This window comes from Coffea arabica, chromosome 10e (assembly GCF_036785885.1).
Source record: "Coffea arabica cultivar ET-39 chromosome 10e, Coffea Arabica ET-39 HiFi, whole genome shotgun sequence".
NCBI lineage: Eukaryota > Viridiplantae > Streptophyta > Magnoliopsida > Gentianales > Rubiaceae > Coffea > Coffea arabica.
In genome coordinates this window covers 4034975-4059203 of record NC_092328.1, presented here as the reverse complement: position 1 = coordinate 4059203, position 24229 = coordinate 4034975, and the positions used below count along the sequence as shown (strand labels likewise).

The following is a 24229-nucleotide window of genomic DNA, read 5'->3' as shown; positions in this document are numbered from 1 at the left end:
ATTTATTTATTTTCTTGTTCTAAAGGCCGAGAAATTCAACTGACTGCGCTCGCGATTCAACTTAATCACCTGCTAGAAGCCATCATTTACTCACTTGAACCTTGTACTGCTTTAGGAAGTTGTAACCGACTTGTTTACCATCTTTCAGACTCTCTCACCAATTAATATCCATCCATCCATCCAAAATTCAAACTTAGGTTGGAAAACATAAGTTAAAAGACTGAGAACAAGGAAACTGCATTCGTCCGTCTTCAACCAAATTGTAATTTATCCGGAGGCAAAGTCATATCAATCTAAGCAGTGAAATAGGCACCTAAGAAAAATAGATACTCGGAACTGATTATTGTTTTCTTCAATTTTTTTTTTTTTTTTTTTGGGATTGCTTTCTTCCAGCAACTTCTGTTCACCAGGAAACATTTAAGTCGCTCCCCTCATCCTCTCTTAGTCTGTACAATAACCCATCTAAGATTATTTTTGTATAGAAGAACCCAAACGGAAATGCTAATCGCCCCCCCAAATTTAAGAGCCCAACAAGAAAAACAAAATTACTACTTCCCTTCTATTGCCCACTTCTCCCTTCACCCCCACCAATCAATTGATACCAAAATTCATGTCCGCGGACATGGACATGAAAGAGATTTTTCGTGCAGTCCCCCCACCACTCAATCAGCATTCATTAATTTGGTCCGGATTTAATTTCTTTGCATAAATTATTTAATCAATTTTGCTAATTCCAATACGCTTGACCACAGCATTCCTGATTGCTTCAGTCTGCATACACATCCCATTCTGCTCTATCCCTGACATGTAACTCCTCACTTCTTTCCTTATCATTTCCTGCAATACCCCCAAGAATTCTTGGCTGAAGAACTGCCTCTCTGCTACTTGACCAGGCATAGGGGCTGGGGCTGGGGCTGGGGCGGGAACCGGGTACACGAATCCTCCCTGCGACTGCGGTGGTGCCACTGGTGCTGCTTGTGGCGGTGCCATTGGGGTCAGTGGCGCTGGTGCCAACGGTGGCGGCGGGGGCGGAGGAGGTGGCGGGGGAGGAGGTCTTACCATGACCTGAGTTGGCTGCTGTAGGGTTTGACCCGCCGCCCCGAGTGAAGGGGTTGGATCATCAACCGACTTGGAGTTCTGGGTCGGACTTTTTGCGGAGCTGGAGCCGGGTAGGGATAGGGTTAGGGATGTTGGCGGGTCTGGTGCTGCCGCCGAAAGCGTCTCGATCTGCTGAACCGGAGGGGAGATTCCGCCGGTGAGAGCAAGGGGTCGGAAAACATGACCGGATCCGAAACCCGAAAGGCTCGAGTCACTCAAGTCGGATCCAGAAGGGCTGCTCGGGTTGACATATATGGCGGAAACATTCGTACCGGGACCGACGCTGGCGGATCTCTTGAGAGGCTGCTGAGGGACTTCGAAGTTGAAATCGTCGGACATGGAAGAGCACCTTCTCTTGAGGGTGGAATTCCAGTGGTTCTTGATGGCGTTATCGGTTCGACCTGAGAGCAAACGGGCTATGGTGGCCCATTTGTTCCCAAACTTGGCATGAGCCCGAATGATCTTCTCGTCCTCGTCGGCCGTAAAAGCCCGATGCTCCACCTGCGGCGAAAGTTGGTTACACCAGCGGAGCCTGCAGGATTTCCCGGATCGACCCGGAATCGACTTGCTAATCAAGGACCAATTCCTGGGGCCGTGCTTCTCAACAAGCCTCTGTAACAGCTCATCTTCTTCGGGGCTCCACGGACCCTTGATCCGATCCGATTCTTTTCTGTGCGCGATCGTCCCCATGGCTGTTTGCTTTGTTAACCTAATTATATTAACCACCTAAGAGCCTAGAGAAATTTACGGGTGAGTGCCACTGTACAATTAGATGGGGGAGGCGGAGCCTCGCCTTACTGCTAATATCAAAAAGCAGAGTGAAGAGGGCAAATTGGGGGGGTATAAATATGAGAGAGTTAGGATAGGGATGACTGGTTGGAGCCGGTTGGGATAACCAGTAAAAGGCAGTTAAGCCGTAGGATACAGCTGGCGAGGGACACGCGTCGGTGGGCGAGAGAGCGGAGTGGACACCTATATGAATCACACTCACTAAAATCTCGGGTTTTTTTAGATTATGGGAATTTAATTTCAAATCACCGACCGTTTTGGAAGTTAATTATATAATGGAGTGTGTGAGTGTGTGTGATTTTTTAAGTGGGGAGGGGAGTTGATTTGAATTGAGTGTACGTACGGTTGAGGAGGTTGGATGGACTTTGACTGAGCCAGGCTGGAGAGCATAGAGGGAATTTTTTTTTTTTCTCTTTTTCTTTTCTTCTTTCTTTTTTTTTTTTGGGATTATTAAAGTGTTTTTTTAAAAATTATTTAATTCTGGATTTTTAGTTGGGGAGTTGGTTTAAATTGGAGTGGGGTCCTAGGGGGCGGGTGGTGATGAGGTGGCGCTAAAGGACAAAAACGGACGCAGAAATGGGGGGATGAGGCCAGGCTGTAAAACTAGAAACTGACCACTCCCCATGCTTAACTGCCTATCACTTTGCGGGTACCACCTCCACGTGCCAGTCACACGTGGCCCCTTCTCAATTTTTTGAACCGCCAAAACCGACTTTAACGTTTTTTCCTTCCGCAGTGACGCGCTGTGCATTGGGGCATGATATTGATGTTTCTCTTTCCCATCAATGTGGGCATTGTTATGGGTATTTGATTATGGTTGTGTCTGTTACGCCACCGATAAAAAGCACAAGTCGTTATTGGCATGAAATTTAATTCTACGAACAATAATAAAGAATCACATAGGTTGAATTATCTCTCTCTTTAAAACATTAATAATGACCTTAAGCTAAAGCTAAAATAATTGAAGAAACTCGGAATAATTAATGTCTATCTTCTCAACTTTCCTGGGATTGCTTAATTCGGTTCCCATATTAACAAATTGATTCATTAAGCTATTGCAAGGGAGCTCCTCTTCTCATTAATTGGTGCTGGAAGGAAATGAACCATAATAGAATTGAGAAACTGCAGTATTGTATTATGCTTAATCATTGCGAGCTAAAAAAAAAAAAAACCATAAAAAAGGAAAGGAAAAAGTTCGTTAGCTTCATTTATCTATGGCACGTATTTGGATTGTAGCTTATTTGTAAAATTTTACTTACATGTATTATATCAGTATATTTTTTAATCGATTTTTTTATCTCACATACATCACATATAAAAAGTGTTACGTTATTCTTTTTTTAAAAAAATTTATCTCAAAATAATCTAATATTCAGACACACTATCAAGTCGATGTATAATTTCCCTGCTTTAGTAAACAATACCGTGTTGTTTTAGCTATTATGGTAAAAGACACTTGTTATGAATAGGAATATATTGTTAAGGATCCATTGACTATAAGAGTTATTTATCTTATTTATCTTTTTTTTTTCTCGGACACTCTAAATGGTTATTTTGTCAGATAAATTATTTATTACATCATGTATTATACGCTCTCGCGCCTTACGTGAAGCTACTACAAAGTAGACCAGTTTCCCAAGGAAAAGTTTAGCAGATCGGAATCTCATTTAAAAAATTGTCGCGTATCTTAATTCGACTGATATTCTTTAATGGAGGAACTTAATTGTTTGCGTCTTTCGTCGATAATTGACCTTCAATATGCACGTCAATCTTGATTGGACAAGGCTTTTGCACAAAGTAGATCAAAATTAAATTGTGAATGCGGTTGGGACGTCAAATTAATTCCTAGCGCTCACTAGTCAATCCTTCAAGGCGTCACTCAGCACCACAAGTTTTTTTATGGTCGAGTTTTCTTTTTCTCAGACAAAATCGATCAAAATAATATATATATATATATATGGATAATTAATGTTGACACATCCAAAATTATTCCTAGCTCTATTTTCTCGTCCTTCGATTTTCCGGTGAATCATTTTGAACTAATATTATGGTGACATATATCCATGTCGATATTTTTAACTTCTGAAAGCCTATTCACGATACTCATATATTCCTAGGTTTTTTTTTTTTTTTGGGCTATGGCAAAATTTTAAGACCTTGTTTGGATTTTTTTTTTGGAATCTTTTATAAAAAAAAATTATTATAACGATTTGATATATGTAAAATAAAAAATTACATAACAATTTTTCTTTAAAAAAGGACAATCCAAACACATCCAAAAATAATTATCGAGTTTGGTTTCTTGATGGGTGAAAAAAGGAGGGGTTGGTTTCGTAATTTTCCGTGCTCTTTTCGCTTTTCGAACACCACATGTTTTTTAGTTAGCTCAGAGTTTCTGGAATATTCCGGAGACAAGAAACCGTTTCTAATTAATCTTCCTGAGGATTGAGGAAATCGCAGTTACCGCAAAAGAATCCGATCCGATCCGATTCGTAAAAATAAAAATGCTAACAGAAAAGACAAATGATGCAGTCCGTTACTTGCTGGTTACGCTGGGGTGACAGCTGTCTGGAGAAACGTACCACTGAAAAATTTTTCTGTCTTTTGCCACGCATGCCGGTGTCACGTGCCACCATCGTCCGTCCCTCACCTAATTCCGTCCTTGGGCCGTACCCGCACGTTCACACCCGATAGCCCATGCCAATTACCGAACCCATCACGTGACTCCAAAATTCACCTCATCCCTCCCCCCCTCCCACGTCCCTTTTTTTGTTTTTCCCATAATTTTGCACCTTCGAGCTATGCTCCAATTTTTACTTCAGACCTAAACCAGAGTTTAAGAGTTAGCCTCTCCTTTTTTTTTTTTTTTTTTTTTTTTCTGAGTGGTTCGTATAATAATTCGCTAGCTGCAGATCACTAATGTCTTACTCTATTGCTACATGTCAACAGGGATGGAATGTATAAAAATGAATCCAAATCCATATGGATGGATTAAATTTCGTAGTAACTCGTGGCACGTATTTTTCTTTCTTTCTGGTACTTACACGATTTATGTGGAGAAAGAAAGTAAAGGTTCTAATAAAAGCTATCTAGTAGCAAGAAAACTGGGAAAGGTCCACTAGAAAAAGTGTTTTAAATATATATAAAAAGATAAATTTTCTTTTACAAAAAAAAAAAAAAATTAGATCATGTTATATAACATAAATTCAAAATTCAAGTTATGCGTATTTAGTATACGTCTAAAATTATTAATATAAAAAAAAATCACTATATACTATCGGTATATAGAAAAAGTCAATCTTCTATAAATATAAAGAAAATGCGTGACGCAGTTAAATTACACCGGTTTGGTGACCGTGGGAGTCAGATACTCAATTTGCAAAAAAAAAAAAAAGGAGAAGCAGCCGAAAATATCTTCCGACCAGGAGGCTAGGTGTAACTAAAACTTTTGACGCTAATACACTGCTTTAATTTTTTTTTAATTAAATAGACATATTGGAGTGACCGGGCCGGGGAAGAAAGAAATAGGGAAAATGGGAAACCGTCTTGATTCGCTTAACTTGAATGGGATATATAATGGAGGGGATGTCAGGCTTTATTGCAGTAGCTTTTTAGCTTTGCCATTCTTGCCTTTAGACAAGTATATAAGTACAAGTGAGGAACATTTGTGGTGTGGTACCAGCATTAATTAATCAACATATTCCGAATAAAGATGGCATTGTAATTTGTGGGAATCATTCTTCCGGCGAATAGTTAATACACCATTTGGATGAATGATCCACGTGGTGGGGAAAAGCCCGACATATTCTCTTCTGCTTCTTTTTTTTTTTTTTTTCAAGGAAAGTAACAAAAACCAACATATTCTCTTCTGGATTCAACTTGTAGACTAAGAAGAAGATCAGGGGCTGTGGCTGATAAAAGGTTTTGTCAAACTTCGAAAGCTAATATATATATAGGAGCAAGCAATATAGTAGTAGTATCATGCAAAAGATCTTGTACGGTGTCAAAAGGCCGAAAATGTTAGCCTGGATTGTTTCGAAGCACATCCATTGAACTGAACCTCATACCAGTAAAAAGAGAAATCCCAGCATGCAACTATCAATTCTGTTTTTATTAAAGCTTTTTGATCAATGCAGCTGGCCGCATCGTACGGATGAGGACCACAAGATCACTCTGTTAAGATGCAGCACCACCAAGTACCATCATTTGTAACGGATAAACCTCTTTAATTAGCCACAGGTGACAAATTTCAAGAATCAAAGGCCCAGCCAGTGCTATCTTCATTTTTTTTTTTTTTTTGTTCCTTGGAAAGTTGATACATGTAGTTCCTGCTCACATTCACAGGATCACAGTTGGAAAAATGGATTTAATAGACATCTTTACGTGAAGACATCAGTCACTGTGATGTTTTAAAGCCAGATTCCACTCCGTTGGTTCTACATTCAAATCCAATGCAAAACTACATTCAAGATTTGCAACTGTCGATGATATTGAAATGTTTTTGCAAACTACATTGATTCAACTGCCGTAGTTCCTGTTCTTCACAGGAGCACCCTCCTCATAATAAGCCTTAAAGCCCTCCAGCCGTGCATTGCACTGGTGAAAGAGAAAAGCGGGAAAAAGAAATAAAGCGATAAATACTAACAAAACAAAACAAAACAAAAATAGAGAGAGAGGAAAAGTTTTAAAAAAAAAAAAAAACGTGCATGCCTGAGAATCAGTAGTAACCAACTGGAGCAATTATTCATCAGGATTTCACACACACACACGAGATAATTCTGCCTGTCTCTCTCTTGAATTATTGGGTACAGTACAACAGTTAACAGCATGGGTTGGAAGGTACCACTCCAACACTATATGGCGCCGAATTTCCGCTGCAACGGACAGTTGTGATGGTGGGACCCGAGACGAAACACGTGTATTAAGGGCTGATGACTAAACGCCCGACATGTTACAGCTTAATCATGAGATATCTATCTTGCCACGTCGGAAGTTTGTTAAGTGGGATCTGCAGCGTCCATTGTCCGTTTCTGAGTGATGTGTGCAAAACTTTAACGGGCCTAACTGCAACTTTTGAAATTTTCGCACAACTCCGCGGTCCCCCAAGTCCCACCAGGTCATTAGTTTTTGCCAGCTATAATCCACTTCTTTCACGAGTCTCCATACAAAAAAAAAAAAAAAAAAAAAAATCTTTGCTTTATGTCTGTTCTGTACTTCCGTTCTTTATTTTACTAGACTCTCTCAATCTATTAGTAGTCGTTGTGAACTGAAGAAGCGCAGAGCTTCCCCGAGGAGAGCTGACTGATCAGCTCGGGGTGTCGATGGGAGAGCTGATCCAAGACCTGCAAAACAGAGAAGAGGGGCTAACAAAGGGGCCCCGAGGTGGTCCCCGAGGGCACTCCGACGGCCAAGTTAGTTCTCCGGTGAGTAGGGTTCACGGGGAGTGGTAACAGCCGGGGGTAATTGGCCTATAGCGAGCGTACCTTGGGCAATGGGTGTGTAGCACTATTTATACCTGGGCCAGAGTCCGACCTCCGTACGTTCCGGGACCTTCCTGATATAATCTCAATCCCGCGCCGAGCGGGATCTCCTCCGACCTCTGCGGGACGGTCTCCTGATCCCCCTGGAGCCCTAGCGGGGGTGCGGCCCAGGGCGGTAGCCAGGAGCCTGGGGCCGGAACCCAACTCGGCTATACCTGGGCTGCCACGTGTCTAGGCCCAATACAGGGCCTCTGCACTGAAGAAGCGCAGAGCTTCCCCGAGGAGAGCTGACTGATCAGCTCGGGGTGTCGATGGGAGAGCTGATCCAAGACCTGCAAAACAGAGAAGAGGGGCTAACAAAGGGGCCCCGAGGTGGTCCCCGAGGGCACTCCGACGGCCAAGTTAGTTCTCCGGTGAGTAGGGTTCACGGGGAGTGGTAACAGCCGGGGGTAATTGGCCTATAGCGAGCGTACCTTGGGCAATGGGTGTGTAGCACTATTTATACCTGGGCCAGAGTCCGACCTCCGTACGTTCCGGGACCTTCCTGATATAATCTCAATCCCGCGCCGAGCGGGATCTCCTCCGACCTCTGCGGGACGGTCTCCTGATCCCCCTGGAGCCCTAGCGGGGGTGCGGCCCAGGGCGGTAGCCAGGAGCCTGGGGCCGGAACCCAACTCGGCTATACCTGGGCTGCCACGTGTCTAGGCCCAATACAGGGCCTCTGCATGAACCTAAATTGGCTCTGCTCGGTTGATCACGAAAAACGCTGATTTTTTTTTTTGTGTGAAAAAAAATTACTAGTAGCTGTTTTGGAAGAGCTACTGTAGTAATATGCAATTTGCTTTTTGCTGTTGTTGCTGTTGATGATATAGTTTAAAATTTGATATGATTAGTGGCAGAAAAATAGGAATTATCCAATTTATTTTTCTCTTACCAAGATTGTATTTGGATTAAAAAAATAAATTTGTCATCTTCATAAGAATTACGTCCGTATTAAGTTGTGAATTATGACGAGTATTTCTATGACGCGGGAATTCGTAATTCTATCACAGCATATCATGGAAGGTGGGGTGGCACCATCCTATGACTGCTACATGCTACTAGTAGTAGTTTATTTCTTTGACTCTTCATCGGATGCACCTTATCAAATTGTTATAAAAGCTCGTCCCACGAATAAACCTAGCGTTCAATTTACCCCTTTTTTTTATAAAAAAAAAAAAAAAAATTTGTGAAGGAAACCCAATCATCTTTTTCTTTTTATTTCTTTTTCTGGAAAATAAAAACTTACAAGTTGCCTCCTTTGATCTTTTTGATCATGATTTAGTACGTGGAAAATACTCGTAGTTGATAGTGATCAGGATTAGAAGAAAGAAGGAAAATGATTGAGAAAGTTCAAAGGGCTGAGGAAGGGGGTATTGGGACCATAACTTACCCAGCAGAACTTTGCTTTTAAGAAGTGGACTTCAGTCTTTCATTTAACCAAATTTATTAAGAAGAGTAATTAATAAGCGGAGGTAGTTTCCAAAATGTTAACAGTAATATAAATTAAACCAATATTATTGATTGAGAAGACCTTCTTTATTTATTTATTTATTTTTGGTACGTCGGAGGGAGAAGACCTTCGATCATTTGCTTCCTGTCTTCTCCTTCTAGACTGAAGTTTCCATTGTAGCTACTAAACAGGTTGGATTTTGTTTCTTCAATTCAAAGCAACTAAAACGGTGGACAAAACCAAAACCGTTTTCATTTTCCAATTTATTTTTATTCAGTTTAAGCGGTCAAACCTGCGACGAAAATATTAAATAGACGGGAAAGAAGAAAGTTCATTCTCACACCAACTAACCGAAAACATCACGCCACCAGTTGTTTGTTTCCACAACAGCTTTGACTAAGATTTTTTTTTTTTTTTTTTTTTATAAAAAAAACAGTAACAGCTGTTTTAGGACTTCAGCAGTTCTTTCCAGGCAGTTTCTCGTACACAAATTGCAACCAATTCTCGTGATTCACCCCAAAAACCAAAAAACTAAGAAAATCTTTTGACTTCGGAGAAAGATTTTGTAAACAGCGCGCGCTCAAAATAAAGAACTTTGACTCAAAATATTTTCCCTGTTGCATATTTGAATGATATTTCTGAAAACCATATTTCTGAGAAGCAGTGCAGATTTTCAAAGAAAAATTATTACGTTTTTTGTGATTATATTTTTTAATTAACTTTTTATCTCATATATATATCAAATCGGTACAGTGTTTGTTCTATAAATAGTCCAGAAAAATGGAATCCAAAGTATTTGTTCTTATTTTTACACCAAGCGCAAATTGCTTCGCCATTTAGAAGGTATATATAATTAAGGAGGAATGATATTAAAAAAAAAAAAAAAAAAAAAAAGTACGAGGTGGGACCTTAACATACACTACTGTGTTTTGTCCTGACATCTCAGCTAAGATTTTACAAACTAATAATGCAACCACTAACCACCCATTTTGGATGAGTTGTATTTCAATAAATAGCAGAGTAGTGTCAATTATGAATGGCAGGCAGGTAACCAAAAGACGGAAGAGATAGGGAGGGATAAGCAAGTACCGTGAAAGTCGTGGTTCTCGTGTTACAATTACTTTTCCGAATAACCCGTACTGCTAATTGAAAAAGACCAGAGGGACCCTTTTGTATTTGACTAGTCATTAAATTAACAGACCAAAACAAAAGGGCCAAGGAAGAGGGTCTCTCCTCTCGTACATGAAGAAGAACCCGCCGCTGCCGGAGAGCTTACTCATCCGACTTGATGGTCTCTGTCTCCGCTTTTTCTCATTCCCAGCTCTCTTTTGACAAATAAATTGTAAATTAAGCCAATAATGATTTGTCTAAAAGTCTAAAACAAACAAAAAAGTTAACTTGCAGTCTAGCTGTATAATTTTTATCGTTTCATGCCCACGCTACGCAGCTTCATTAATCCTTGAGGGATACTCAATTAGAATGGCTAGCGAACCCTTCTAGAATTATTAATAAGTTTTGTTTTGTATCTTTTTGATTGGATTTGGACAGGTCATGTCCAGTAAGGGTCAATGGATTTGATTGAAACCAAATGCTAACAGTAACTTATGTTGGGATGATGCCTGGGTTGACCCTGTGGATATCTACCATGAATGATCCATCCATCCATCCATCCAAGGGCAAGTAAGTAAACGTGTCGGAATTAATTCTTGAAGGTAGACGTGCTTGACTGGGTCAAAATTGGCTCTCTCCAAAAATCATTATTATCGTGCTTTTGCTTTCGAGGCCCGACAGTGATACCTAACCTAAGTTACGAAGACCAAAAAAAAAAAAAAAAAAATTTAACGTCGTGCTGTGCTTGTGCTTGTGCATGCAAAAAATTCCTTTCTTTCGGCATAATTAGTGTGGTTAGCGTGAGATTGTGAAACTTCCAATCCAGATGTGACAATAATGCGCAGAGCTTCAAGTTTCAACCCAGAAAAAAGGTCTAATCCAGATGATTTCCCCTTCAGGCTGATGCGCCCCAGAGAATTTTAAAAGGGGCATATCATATGCGGGTTGAAGTTGTTTTAATTAAAGATATCCTGGATACGAGTTGTCTCTTGTATTCAACTAAATCTTGCCAGGGCGAAAGACAAGAAAATCTGTTGTCTTTGACAGTCGTAAATTCAAACAAAAAAGAAAAGAACCAAGGTAATATGCTGTACAGTAAAAAAAAAAAGAAGAGGTCAATTTATATCGTTGAGACTTGGGAGGGCTGCTCCTTTCCACCTGGATCTTGCAACTTGCCAAACAGTAAGAAGGAAATGGTGGCACAAGCAATATTAGCCGCAGCTGAAGAAGAAGGAGAAGAAGAAGAAGACGTTGACTTTCTAATTAATTTCCAATTAATGAAGCCATCAATCAGCCATGATGCAGGTCGACGTGGTTTTTTCCTGTCCAATTAGAATTAGCGGCTTAATCAAACTCTGTTCAATCAGAATCGCAAATCGGGCCCTGAAATCTACTACGGCCCTGATATTCGGTTGGACTTTCACTTTTTGGAATTCTTTTGGACTGTGGAGTCGTGCGGCTTGTGACAAAATGTTTTCCCACTTTCGGGCCACAATATTCGATCGCTTGCGACTGCTGTCAAACCTGGCGGCTTCCCCTTTTTTTTTTTTTTTTGTCATTTTTTGGTGCCTTTTTCGGTTTTAATGATTCCCTCACTCCATCTTCCTTGTCTATTTTGGTTCTCTTGAAACATTGGGACCCTACACCTTCTCAAATTTTCCATGAACCAATTAACCGCTTTTGTTTCTTTCAGAAGTTCAAGAACCAGGCAAAACTAGTTGGAGGACTCGTGCATAGACTTTTTTTTTTTTTTGGGGTCATGAATATGATGTCCTTTTTATCTCATTGCCATAAAAAATATTATGAGTTGGCTTAATTGAGCTCTGAGCTTCATATACCATTCTGAGACCATAAATGCTCCAGCTCGGCTCAATTCAGATGCACCCTACTAACAAAAACAGGGGGAAAAAGGAAAAACAAAAAAAGCCCATAGCGAATTGGTCATATCCTCTCTCTCTCTCTCTCTCTCTCTCCAGCTATAAATGTACTGTGTGAAAGTTAAATAGAACTGGGCTCGTATCCTTTCTGGATCAACTGCTTAAACAGAATTTTGGACTTGAAGTTTGAAGACTATGAAACATGGGCCATGAGGCCTGACAACCAGAGGTATTTTGTACAGCCGGGGAATGGGCTAAGATTAGTGTTTGACTTTTGATCTGATATTGGCATTCTTTTGCACCTGGTTGTATCCAAAATAGGCTTTTGGTTTTTGGATATAATATAATCGTACCACAAGGAACACATCATTCTCTATTGGTATGTGGAAAAGAGGCAAAAAAAATATATATATATATTGCACGCGTATAATTGTGGTAACGCGCTCCTTCCAAATGACAATAGCTTAATTTTCCCGTTTGATGAGCCAACATAGTCATAAATGTGGGGCTTTGCTGCATCATCCTGAATATCAAAAAGCTACATCAGCCAGCTTAGGAAAGACCTGAATAAATGTGTTTCCAATTTTTAATTTGGATCAGCATTAAGTTATTGATTATTCTAACACCAACAGCTTTGTATAAGGAGGCAGTTTCCCCTAACTAATTTGATACAGCATTGCCCTGCAGCAATGATGATTGAATTTCTCTTTCTTCTTTCGGCCTATGTAAGCTTTATGAGTGGCAATGCCCAGGCGACTGATGGTTATGCTACAGATTCACCAAAGAACGTATTCATCTTAGCCGGACAAAGCAACATGGCTGGCAGAGGAGGAGTGATTGATGGCATCTGGGATGGGATTATTCCTCCTGAATGTAAATCCAATCCGTTCATCCGACGACTTAGTGCAAACCTGTCATGGGAGGAGGCAACAGAGCCCTTGCACAGAGACATCGATGTGAACAAAACCTGTGGGATTGGACCAGGTATGGCATTTGCTAATTCAGTCTTACAAGGGGACCCCAGCTCGGGGTATATTGGCCTGGTTCCTTGTGCCGTTGGAGGGACGAATATAAGCCAATGGGCTCGCGGCACCGACCTGTATAACCAGCTTATCAGGAGGGCTAGAGCGGCCGTTCAAAGTGGTGGAATAATCAGGGCTCTGTTGTGGTATCAAGGCGAGAGTGATACCGTCAGTTTCGAAGACGCCAGACGTTACAAGAGCAATTTGCAGAGGTTTTTAACGGATGTTCGCTCTGGTTTGCAATCCCCTATCCTCCCCGTGTTTCAGGTCATTCTTTCCAGCCTTTTAAACTTGTATTCGATGCTTCAGAGAGTTCAATGTTTCGATCAAATTCTGTTTTCTTGATTCAGCACTGAATTTGTTCGTCTGATTTTCACAGGTTGCATTGGCATCCGGTGAAGGACCATACGTTGAGATTGTGAGACAGGCTCAGTTGGGAGCTGAGCTTCCAAACGTGCGATGTGTAGATGCAAAGGGTTTAGAGCTGCAGCCGGATAATTTACACCTCACTGCTCAGGCTCAGGTCCAGCTAGGGGAGATGTTGGCTGATGCGTTTTTCCAGACTCCGCCTTATCCCCTTCCCAGTAATGCTCACAGAGGACTACATTAGTTTTGTTACCAATTTTGCTCTTAGCCCTTCAGGCATCTACATTGGAAATGGATTAACTGTTAAGTTAGATAGAACATGAATTGACTAATTGAATTATACATATAGCAACTGATGGAGTCCAAAAAATGGACAAAATTTGTTAAAAAGTTTTTGGAACCAGACCTCAGTAGCAATACTACACAAATGCTACAAAATTAAAAGACACTTTTTTTTTTTTCTCTTTTGTCTTATTATGTAATTCCAAATTCAATATGTTCTAGCTCTTTGGTTCTGTTAGGAGCAGTTGATTTGTCGTAATCAAACATCAGCAGAGTTTCCTTAGAATATGGAATACCATACGTTACACAGAGAAATGAATAGGCCCCAGTTTCTTTTGCATTTAGTTGTAAGAGCTGCTAAACCTCCATCTGATTGATTCCATATAACAAGGCTTTAAACGTTATTAAATTGGAATCTCTATTTTACAGGAAACAGTACAAAAGCTTGAATGACAAAGATGATGACCAGACCAGCTGCATTTTGACGTCCAGTTGAAAAGACTCGCATCATTTCACCAAGCTAGAGCTCCACTTGAAGATCAGCAAGGCAGAGAAGCTGGTCTCCGATTTTCTTTTGTTTTCTTTGCCGTTCTCTACGGTTTTCTGAACGTTTAGCTGATTTTGTTAAAAATTGCTTGCTTAAATGAGTCGGACCGTTTGATAATAAAAGCAAATTCGTATCTTTTTCTATGACTTTTTTCCTCTTTTCCTTTCCAATGTTAAGGAGAGGAGAACAAATCTTTGACGAAATCACTAATAAAGCAAATTTGCGATTCTAAGTATAATGCAGTTGCCATTGAACGATTATGAATTATAACAACTGTATATTTGCTTTCTTTGAGTAAATACTGAACCAGTCGCACTTTCAAATTTCAATTAGACAGCTTTTCCTCCAATAAATGTTCATTACCGTTCAATTCATCTTTTGGTTTCAGGTTGTGGGACATGTTTCCTGAATAACATTTTACATAAAATATCAATGCCAGGTATTAAATAGTCCATGGGATTAGAAGACAAAAATTCCCCATTTCCAAGCTGCGAATATTTGTTCCCATCACTGAATGCTGTGGGGGCAAAGCAATTAAACACCTATGTAATCAAATGATCCCAAAAAAAAGGAAAAAAGAAAAAGGGTGGATTTCAATAAAACCAGAGACGTATAACTGTTGATTAGGACATACAACATTCACAAGATTTCTTGAGCAAATTGAATTTCAGATTTCTGGAACATCATAAGGAGCTATAGGCTTACTAGAACATTACTGCTCCTTCACTCTCTTGATGAAGCAGAATGTCCACCACCTCCCTCATTGTTGGCCTGGCATCTATGTCCTCCTCTGCACACTTCAGAGCAACTTTAACCAAAATTTCCATCCGCTCCATATCGAATTCACCATCCAGGGCAGGGTCAACAATTCCCATAACAGATGTAGGTGATCCTCTTCCATCAGCTTCCTGCATTTTCCCCTTCACCCAACTCACAAGCCTTCTCGGCTCAACCGCGCTGCTGTCATCATTAGAATTTCCACCTGTAGGTCTCCTTCCAGTTATTAGTTCCAACACAACAATTCCGTAGCTATAGACATCAACCTTAGAAGTGATTGGAAGGTTGAAAGCCCATTCGGGTGCCATGTAACCTCTAGTTCCCCTAATCTTGGAAAATTGTAGATTGTCAATACCACTTCTGTTCAGCAGTTTAGAGAGCCCAAAGTCTGCTACCTTTGGCTGATAACCAGAGTTCAAAAGTATGTTTTCGGGCTTCACATCACAATGCAAAACCCACTCAAGGCACTCTTCGTGCAGGTAAGCAAGTCCCCTGGCTGTACCTAGAGCAATTTCATATCTCTTCTTCCAATCAAGTTTATCAGAACACAAACTGTTTGCTAGAGTCCCGTGTTCCATGTATTCATACACCAAAAGCCTGTGCTTCCCCTCGGCACAATAGCCCCATATTTCTATCAAATTCATATGGTTGAGCCTCCCAATGGTGCTTATCTCCGCAAGAAATTCAGCTTCTCCTTGGATTGCTTCCTTCAGATACTTGATCGCAGCAACTCGATTATCCGACAACATGCCTTTGTATACAACACCACCCCCTCCTTGTCCTATTTCTTCGCTGAAGTTCCTTGTTGCCTTCTTCAGCTCGGCATAACTGAATTTCCTAAATCCCGTTGCAACCTGAAGGTAGCCCTGTATCTTTGCACTAGACCGTCTTTGGGTTTTGAAGAAGTAAGTGAATAAACAGATTATCTCGAAAGCTCCAATAGCCAGAGTACACCACAGAAAGGACTTCACCCAATCTTGGTTTTTTCTTTCATAAGTCCTGTCCAATGGCGTAATCTGGGCAGTGCATTGCAAATTTAGATCTCGGCTAGGCTTAATCGTATTCAGATTTATTGTGGGTACTCTTATGTACATGGGATCTGGAAAATCACCCGAACGATATCCATTGAATAAAATAGTCTTGGGCTTACAACTATAGTAGCCATTTACTAAGTCAAACGTATATTGAAATCCTTTGCATTCACAATAACTCAAGCATAAGTTTTTACAACTCTCGAAGGTGTAATTAGTGAACGAGCCAAGATCGTAGCCATTATATTGGACATTGAGCAATTGGACAAAACCTGATGAAACAGTGTCATTGCACGAGAGCTTGAAATCCGGCTCACACCCATTAGACCAATCCGTCAAATTGTTCATCTTATATCCAGGTAGACAAGTGCATTTCCTCTCACTGTCAGGAGCAGAGCTACATATGCTGTTGGCGCCACAAATGCCAGGAATACTGCATGGTTCAGAGCTTTGTTGCCATGTAACCTGCCAGCTCTGAGTGGCCTTATCTAGACTATAGACCCGAAGGTTGCCATCAACATCCATTACCAATCTTCTCTGAAGTCTAACACCACAATCAGAAGTATTAAACTGAAGTGTATCAGATGACAAGAAGTAGCCTGATGAGTTTAACATGGCAACTTTACTACTGTTGTAGGTGGACCTGCCTGCGGTCCAGATAACAAGCGTTGGATCAGGCCAGAAAACATTAGTTATTTCAGGGCCCTCGTACCGGAGATGCAGGACATTATCGCTACCGAAATATAACTTGTAAAAACCAGAGGAATAATTAGTTTTGCTTCTGGAGGAAACAAGAATTGAGTTTCTGGTAAACAGTTGCTCGGGAAGGAGAGTATCTGTAGCGGAATCAAAACTTTGCCAAAGATTTTGGCCATCAGAAGTGCTCAGAATAAGGTTACCATTATCATGAAGTTCCAATTGAACAGAAGAGCTTGATTCAGTAGCACTTGACCAAACAAGAAGCTGTCCCGCATCAGTCAACTCAAGATTGCCTGAATTTTGTAGAATCAGCTTGGTGTGCTGTCCGTTAACCGGCTGATCTCGATTGGCCATCCAAACTATTGTGTGATTATCACCATATCGCTCAGCGAACCATACAGAAAAGCAGTAAGAATTTTCACCGACGCTGAAAAATCCAGCGGCGAAAATGGCATCTGGGGTCGAAACAAGAAAATCCCGAGTCGAAAGCGATGAGCCCTTTGTTAAACTTGTATAGGTTCTCGAGAAAGATGGCAGTGGCAACGACAGGAGTAATGAAGAAAGGAGAAATCGAAGCAGGGTAGCCATGGCATGAGCAACAACTGCGACTGCTCCAATTAATGATCCACCTGAATTAGGTTTGAATAAATCTATATGCAGTCATTCTCTGACTTCGTATAAGTTCATAATTAAAAAATAATTGAAACTGCCGTTGACTACAGGATTCTTCAGCAGCCTCATGGCGTTGTGGAAATAAAATGATTTTTTTTTTCCCTTCCGGGGGAGTATGTAGTGAGAGTTATGACTATTAAGTGTTTGACCAAAAGGGGTGGTTGAATAATTTTTGCCAGGTGATAACTCATCTTTCACTACCTCTGTCAGATCAGAAGAAAAAAGTTAAAGGTTAAACTTAAAATTACCATGGGGTTCTTCTTTCTTTCTTTTTTTTTTTAAAAGGTACAAATATATATATATATATATATATATTTTAGTATTTAGTGATTTTATAGATATGTAAGAGAAAAGGTCACAATTAGCAGCTGCCACTCCCAATACAAAACTGCCAAACTGCTAGTTAGCGCAAAATTAACGTGGTCGGTCTGGTCTTAAAAAGCAATTCGGACCAACGGACACAGCTTTGACTTTCGGAATTGATCAATTAGATAAATGATGAGAAAAGTCAGTCTGGACTGTTAATTTCTCCTTCCAGAAATTGTCCAAAGCTTTAAAATTTGGACCACTGGACAACAATTCAGGAATTTCTCGTTTTAGTTTCCAGCATCTTCCTCGACTGAAAGTCTTACAGGATGCCCGCGATATTCCATATCTAATGATGATGCACTCTAGAAGAAGTATAATTTCGTACTCACATAAAAACGATCTTATATATATATAAAAAAAAAAAAAAAAAAGAAGAAGCTCCACTTCTCAATTCTGATTTTCGGATTTTACCCCATTTCTAGTCACAACCGATACATGCTAATAAATCTTCTTTGCAATTCACAGCAATTGTTGAAAATTATCCGCTCCGAGGAATTCTTACCTGTGTCATAATTCGTAAGGAATTCATATTTTATACACACACACACACACATCTTTAAGGTAAGGCTAAAAGAAAACCATCCAAAACAATACTTACAAGTCTTCTTTTATATATATTCCAGCATATTCTAACAGCGTTATGAAGTAGTTTCTGAGTCATATTTCTCATTTCTTTTTTATTTGTGAAGTAGCTGTCTTTCCCCTGAATTGGACCACAAGTTTTTGCTGATATGATGGCACAGCGTTATGTTTCTTGAGGCCTACCTGCAGAATGAATGGGCCTCCTAGAGTACCATTGAGGCCACCCACAATTGAATTTAGTACTACCAGTTTCCAGGCATGCAATTTAGTACAATTAAGGCCCTTCACTTCACTGCACCATCCTCAGAAGGGTCTACTTGCTGGACTCTGATTGCCCCTGATTTCCGTGCCCACAAGTAGTAATGGTCCGACCCGGTCCGAGTGCTTTTATGCCTTAATCATCGCTTGTTCTTCATCCTAAGAAAGTCAGCATAGAACTTGGAAGGACTCAAAGGATGCCCCAGTCAAAAAGTTAGAATTCGATCAAGAATATCAAATCCTGACTGACTCAAAGGTTTAGTTTCTCAGTTTCCACACGGCTTGAATAACATGTAATAAAGAGAACTCAGTTCATTCAAAGTCTCTATACGCCTCTAGTGGGAGGCTAAGAAATAAAAGTACATGCATATATTTTCATGTAATGAACTTTCAAATAGTAGCTTTTCAAAACTATGCATAAAGATGCCTCCTTGATCCTGAACACAACAATATAGGTGACACGAAATTCTTTTTCTCTGCTATTATGTATATTGACTTGAGTAGCAAGCAATTCTTAAAGCAAAAAGCTATTGACTCTCGAGCAGTTGAGATCTTAGAGATTATGTAAGGGAGGTTTACCTTCATCCTTAAAAACATAACCAATCACTATGCATAATATATGCATCAAATTAAAGTCAAATCCGTATGTGTATTGCTTCTACCAAAATAACATATTACTATCACATTTAGGCATCTCTTTAGATCTCATGCAATTAATGCATTATTAATTTCTGCCCCCACAACGACCTAGTCAGTGACTACCGCGTTTGGAGATCATTGTTCCTCTTCACATTTGATTTGACTAACAATATTGGAACCATTAGAAAATTAAGGCATTAGCAAAAATCAAAAAATTTTTTTTTTAAAGAAAAAGAAGGTTTGAATAGTTTTGATTCGATTTATCAACGCAGAGATTGGGACAAGGTGTATGTTAGAACTATAGGTTTCTTTTAAGAGCGAAATCTTCTTTGTAAAAAGCGATCCATCCTTTCTTACCATTCAGTAAATCAACATATATATGTTGGTGTGGAAATCGTCGGATGTGTACGCGGCAATTCTTAGCAACTCAACGATTACTAACCTGTAATCAAAGTTTGCGAGCGAAGAAGTTACAGTCCGTGACTATTTAATATCATCAGGCCTGCTTATTATATTCTTGCTTCCAAAGTGGTCCAACTAGCTCTGAATTCCATACGGGCAGCATAAGGTTTGTCTGGATTGGGTGCTGCATCATCTATCAATAAAGGGATGTTTGCCTTTCTTTGGCTAATGCTTCTAGCCTACGCCAGGTTGGTGAGCCCTGTGAATTCCAACAATGTATACTCTCCTCCTCCTTCACAAGTCCAGAGCATATTCCTGCTGGCCGGGCAAAGCAACATGTCCGGCAGAGGCGGCGTAATCAATCGCACCTGGGATGGTGTCATCCCATTTCAGTCCCAATCAAAAACACCAAGCATTCGCCGGCTGAGTGCCGTCCAGACTTGGGTGCAAGCTCAGGACCCCTTGCACAAGGATATAGATGTGAACAACACTTGTGGGGTTGGGCCGGGGATGGCGTTTGCAAATTCTGTTATGAGTAAGGACTCGAGTATTGGGGTCATTGGTTTGGTCCCTTGTGCCATTGGAGGTACAAAGATCAGTGAGTGGGGCCGTGGCAGAGAGCTGTACAACCGGCTGATTAGGAGGGCGGAGGGCGCCTTGCAAGGTGGCGGGATTATCAGAGCACTTCTGTGGTATCAAGGAGAAAGCGACACAATTGAGCATGAAGATGCCAAATTATACAAGATCAGGTTGGAGAGATTGTTCACCCATCTGCGTTCTGATCTACAGTTGCCTGCGCTTCCTGTGATCCAGGTAAGAAGAATTAACTTAGGAATGGGGAACTGTCGTGATCAGTGCCAGCCATTGCTGATAATATCATAATTCATTGTTTATTACAACCCCCCCCCCCAAAAAAACAAAAAATCACCAGCATCTTCGAGATGAAAACAAAGGTCCCATGCACCAAAGACTTTGATGTTTATTAATTGACCACTCTACATTATTCACAAGCTAAATTTCAAGGAGAAAACACATTTGTACATATCACATGAATGAAGTAAAGTAAGGTCCATTATTAACGTATAGTGTATAGTTTAAAAACGGTGTTGCTACATTAATAAGACAGACACCTCGTGGCTGGCCAGCCGGTCGGCGAAACATATCCAAAATTAATTTGGTTGTTCTGCATGTGCATTTTATCTACTCCATCATAATAGAATTTGTCTTCTTTTGCGTCGTTGGATTCAGTGGCCATTAATGCATTGGGGTTGAGTTTGTTCGGTGGTTTGTGGGATGTAGGTGGCATTGGCATCAGGACAAGGACCATACGTGGATGTTGTGAGGAAAGCTCAGTTCGAGGTTGACCTCCCAAATGTGAAAACGGTGGATGCCTATGGGCTACCCATGGAGCCGGATTCCTTGCACCTCAGCACTTCAGCGCAGGTCCGGCTTGGGGAGATGTTGGCCGATACCTTTCTTCAGTCTGTGCCTCTGCTGCCCGTTCACGTTCAGAGTAGTGCCTGCAAAACATGTCAAAATTTTGTTTTGGACACTTTTCTTAGGCCATTTAGGTAAAGTCTTTGAATCATGGGTAAAATGCATAATATATCCAGCCTCATTGATCACACTTCATGAATCTATTGCAAAATGCATGTATTTAATTCAATGAATCCAACATGGTATTTATTTTCTTCTTCTTTTTTTAAACTTGTAAGAACCCAAAAATTAATCTATCTTTATAACACCGACAGATATCTTATTTGAATTGTTACTTTAAATTCTGTTGGGCGTTCGAAAGTTGAAATGAAAAGCCTCATCGGCTCTTCCAATTTTAGTTAGGTAAGGAATTCCATGAAGGCCATGACCAAGAAAGGAACAGAATGATCTTTTCTAAGCATGAAATTCGTCGTAAGCGTAAGCAAGAAGGCCGGTCAAGCCCACATTCTACCGGAGAACAGAATGTATCCTGCTTCCTTGCACAAGTCTAAATCCTGAGAGGTATAAGATGTACTAAGTAACCAGGAAACGAAAACCTTTCGCAAATTTTCAGACGGGTTTCATTGGTATTTCAACTTTGTAGAAGTAGATTTTCCCGTTTTAGACTTCATTTCAGTATCTTGTTTATTTGTATAACAAATTAAAAGCCAAAACTAGATTTTTCTTTTTAGGCTTTTCCAAAATCAAATGCAAGCAGAATTTGTTGGATGTATCATATATATTGGAGATTAGTAAAAGCTGCTTTTATAGATATTTTTTTTCATACCAAAAAATAATTGTTTACTGTGCATGCCTGCTCTAACAATATGTCTGCGAGAAGCATTAAAAAAATAGTTTTGTGCAGAGGCCCCATCCTGGGCCTAGACACGTGGCAGCCCAGGACTAGCCGAGCTGGGCCTCGGCCCTTGGAGTCCGGGCAGCCCTCTTGGGCCGCCCTGCCAGGGCTCGCAAGGGGGGCAGGAGTCCATCCCGAGGAGATCGGAGACAATCCCCCTGAGTGCGGGATGCTGGCTGTTCTGGGCAAGTCCCGAAACGTACGGAGGTCGGACTCCCTCGCAGGTATAAATAGTAGCACGCATCAACTGTACAAGGTACGCTCACGATAGGCAAATTACTCTCGGTTGTTATTACTTCCCGTGAATCCTACTCACCGGAAAACTAACTTGACCGTCGAAGTGCCCTCGGGGACGACCCCCGGGCCCCCTCTCCCAGCTCATCCTTGTTTGTTTTGCAGGCTTAGGACCAGCTCTTCCATCAGCACCCCGAGCTCGTCAGTCCAGCTCGGTCCGGGGAAGCTCAGCGCTTCTTTAGTTGGCGCCGTCTGTGGGAAACGTAAGGTAAGCGAGATTGTGTTGATGGCCAGGACGCGGTCCAAGCGCACGGTAGAGAGCGCCGGCCCTGGAGACGGTGAGGGGTCCCCGCGCAAGGAGGCTGAGGCATCCCGGGGCGCCGGGGGCTCAGCCCTTTCAGGGGAGCGCAGGCAGCAGATCTTCCAGTTTGTGACGGAAAATCTCCCCATGCTGGAAGATATAATCCGGCAGGCGAAGGAGGGAGAGGGAGTTGGGGGTGCGCAGACCTCTAAGGCCAAGGGGAAGGAGAAGGAGACGCCCCCTGATCCTTCGGAGGATGAGTCACGAGACCGGCCCCCTAGGAGGAAGCGGCCCCGGACTCCACCTCGCCCGCGAGCCTCGGTGGTCGGAGACAGCGAGAGGTATTCCCGCGACAGGTCAGCGAGGAGCCGTCCCAGAGACCCCTCCCTCCGGAAGCCCATGCGGAATGGGTTCGAGCGTTCCCCTGCTCGGTCTGTCAAGAGCCGACCCTGTGACCTCCTTCATTTGGAACCTGCTCGGGATGAGCTCGAGCAGATCTTGAGACCCCGGCAGTACGAGGACAATTACGCAACCTCGCTTTTTACCCGGGAGATAGAGGACTACCCGCTACCCCGGAGGTTTAAGATTCCGAGCATTGAGATGTACGATGCCTCTACAGACCCAGAAGACCACCTTTCGGTCTTCCTGACGCATATGCGCCTCCAGACCGCCGCGGACGAAGTCCGCTGCAAAACTTTCCCTATGTTTCTGAAAGAGAAAGCACGGCTCTGGTTCCAGGGACTGGCGCCGGGGTCTATACGGAGCTTTCCCGAGCTGGCTCAGCAGTTTGCAGCCCAGTTCGTCTCCTCGAAGGTTTACGCGAGGAAGTTACCCACCTGATGTCCATCAGACAAAGGCCCGACGAGACGCTGAGGAACTTCATGACCCGCTTTAATGCGGAGAGCTTGCAGGTCAGGGACAAGGATGAAAAAATGGTGATGGCCGCCTTCACAAATGGGCTCAGGGTAGAGGAGATCTTCTACGACCTGGCCAAGAAGCCTCCCGCGAACCTGGAGGAGCTCTTACGCAGGGCGCACGAGACCGCTAATGCGGAGGAGGCAGGTCGCCTGAAGAAGGAATCCGATCAGGAGCTCGGAGATCGGAAAGGTCGGACTAACCCCCAGAGGGTAAGGACGTCCCGTCCAAGAAAAACGTTTTCGACCGGCTCTCGAAGGAGAAGGCCCCTGCTCCGCCGCCACTCCCAGAGAAAATCTACACCCCTCTAACACGGTCCAGAGCCCAGATCTTGGCTGTTATAGAGGCGGAAGGGCTGGGAGATCGGCCGCCCAAGATGGGGACACTCCGGAATAAAAGGAACCAAGATCGGTACTGCGCCTTCCACCGTGACGTCGGACACGACACGGAGGGATGCTGGGCCCTGCGTAAGGAGATAGAAGACCTGATCCAGCGCGGCTTTTTAGGGCGGTTCGTACGCCGACCAGGTCAGGAGCTCGGGCGCAACCACTACGGAGATAGGTACGAGGGACGGCGTCGAGACCGCCCCGAGCGGCGCGACGCTCCTCGGAACCCCTCCCCCGACCTGGAAGACCAGAACCTAGCGGGGGTCATAAACACCATCGCCGGAGGCCCCACGGGGGGAGATAGTCACACAGCTCGGAAGAACAGGCGACCACCCCCCGAGGGAGACGACTCGTTGAAACGCCTGCGCATGGACGAGGAGACCACCTTCGGACCGAGAGATGCGGTTCCCCTAGCGTCCGGGAATCACGAGGTTATAGTGATAGACATTGTCACCAACAACTATTGGGTGAAAAATGTGTATGTCGACCAAGGTAGCGCGGTTGACATTATGTTCTACCGGGTGTTCAAAGAGCTCGGGCTGAGGGACGACCAGCTGACCCCGGTTTGA

General features: G+C 42.3%; 5 protein-coding genes and 1 long non-coding RNA gene across 6 annotated transcripts; 3 read left to right on the top strand and 3 right to left on the bottom strand.

Moving 5' to 3' along the window:
- Positions 1-244: 244 nt before the first annotated feature.
- On the bottom strand, positions 245-1930 carry LOC113712699 (transcription factor MYB44-like). The gene has a single exon (XM_027236215.2). It carries the CDS (start codon positions 1786-1788, stop codon positions 715-717), a length of 1074 nt encoding a protein of 357 aa, XP_027092016.1. The 5' UTR covers positions 1789-1930; the 3' UTR covers positions 245-714.
- Positions 1931-12349: 10419 nt separating this feature from the next.
- On the top strand, positions 12350-14206 carry LOC113712941 (probable carbohydrate esterase At4g34215). Its single transcript, XM_027236584.2, has 3 exons — positions 12350-13135; positions 13248-13452; positions 13946-14206. Exons 1-3 carry the CDS (start codon positions 12536-12538, stop codon positions 13963-13965), a joined length of 825 nt encoding a protein of 274 aa, XP_027092385.1. The 5' UTR covers positions 12350-12535; the 3' UTR covers positions 13966-14206.
- Positions 14207-14631: 425 nt separating this feature from the next.
- LOC140003820 (putative receptor protein kinase ZmPK1) lies at positions 14632-17322 on the bottom strand. The gene has a single exon (XM_072068163.1). The coding sequence runs from the start codon at positions 17156-17158 to the stop codon at positions 14768-14770; it is 2391 nt and encodes a 796-aa protein (XP_071924264.1). The 5' UTR covers positions 17159-17322; the 3' UTR covers positions 14632-14767.
- An 866-nt stretch (positions 17323-18188) lies between these two features.
- Positions 18189-19647, bottom strand: LOC113712911 (uncharacterized). Its single transcript, XR_011822145.1, has 2 exons — positions 19533-19647; positions 18189-18610 (listed from the first exon to the last, which is right to left on the bottom strand). It is a non-coding gene; the product is annotated as an uncharacterized lncRNA (long non-coding RNA).
- LOC113712600 (probable carbohydrate esterase At4g34215) lies at positions 19592-21257 on the top strand. The gene is made up of 2 exons (XM_027236083.2): positions 19592-20305; positions 20792-21257. Exons 1-2 carry the CDS (start codon positions 19700-19702, stop codon positions 21065-21067), a joined length of 882 nt encoding a protein of 293 aa, XP_027091884.2. The 5' UTR covers positions 19592-19699; the 3' UTR covers positions 21068-21257.
- Positions 21258-23198: 1941 nt separating this feature from the next.
- LOC113712599 (uncharacterized) lies at positions 23199-24229 on the top strand. Its single transcript, XM_027236081.2, has 2 exons — positions 23199-23486; positions 23603-24229. The coding sequence occupies exons 1-2, from the start codon at positions 23199-23201 to the stop codon at positions 24227-24229; spliced, it is 915 nt and encodes a 304-aa protein (XP_027091882.2).

Bases quoted from the DNA above. Each gene is read 5' to 3' on its own strand.
- LOC113712599 (XM_027236081.2), top strand. From the start codon at position 23,199: ATGTCCATCAGACAAAGGCCCGACGAGACGCTGAGGAACTTCATGACC. The intron at 23,487-23,602 runs GTAAGGACGTCC...TCCAGAGCCCAG, and splicing joins GTCGGACTAACCCCCAGAGG to ATCTTGGCTGTTATAGAGGC.
- LOC140003820 (XM_072068163.1), bottom strand. From the start codon at position 17,158: ATGGCTACCCTGCTTCGATTTCTCCTTTCTTCATTACTCCTGTCGTTG.
- LOC113712941 (XM_027236584.2), top strand. From the start codon at position 12,536: ATGATGATTGAATTTCTCTTTCTTCTTTCGGCCTATGTAAGCTTTATG. The intron at 13,136-13,247 runs GTCATTCTTTCC...TGATTTTCACAG, and splicing joins CTATCCTCCCCGTGTTTCAG to GTTGCATTGGCATCCGGTGA. The intron at 13,453-13,945 runs GTAATGCTCACA...TCTATTTTACAG, and splicing joins TCCGCCTTATCCCCTTCCCA to GAAACAGTACAAAAGCTTGA.
- LOC113712600 (XM_027236083.2), top strand. From the start codon at position 19,700: ATGTTTGCCTTTCTTTGGCTAATGCTTCTAGCCTACGCCAGGTTGGTG. The intron at 20,306-20,791 runs GTAAGAAGAATT...TGTGGGATGTAG, and splicing joins CTGCGCTTCCTGTGATCCAG to GTGGCATTGGCATCAGGACA.
- LOC113712699 (XM_027236215.2), bottom strand. From the start codon at position 1,788: ATGGGGACGATCGCGCACAGAAAAGAATCGGATCGGATCAAGGGTCCG.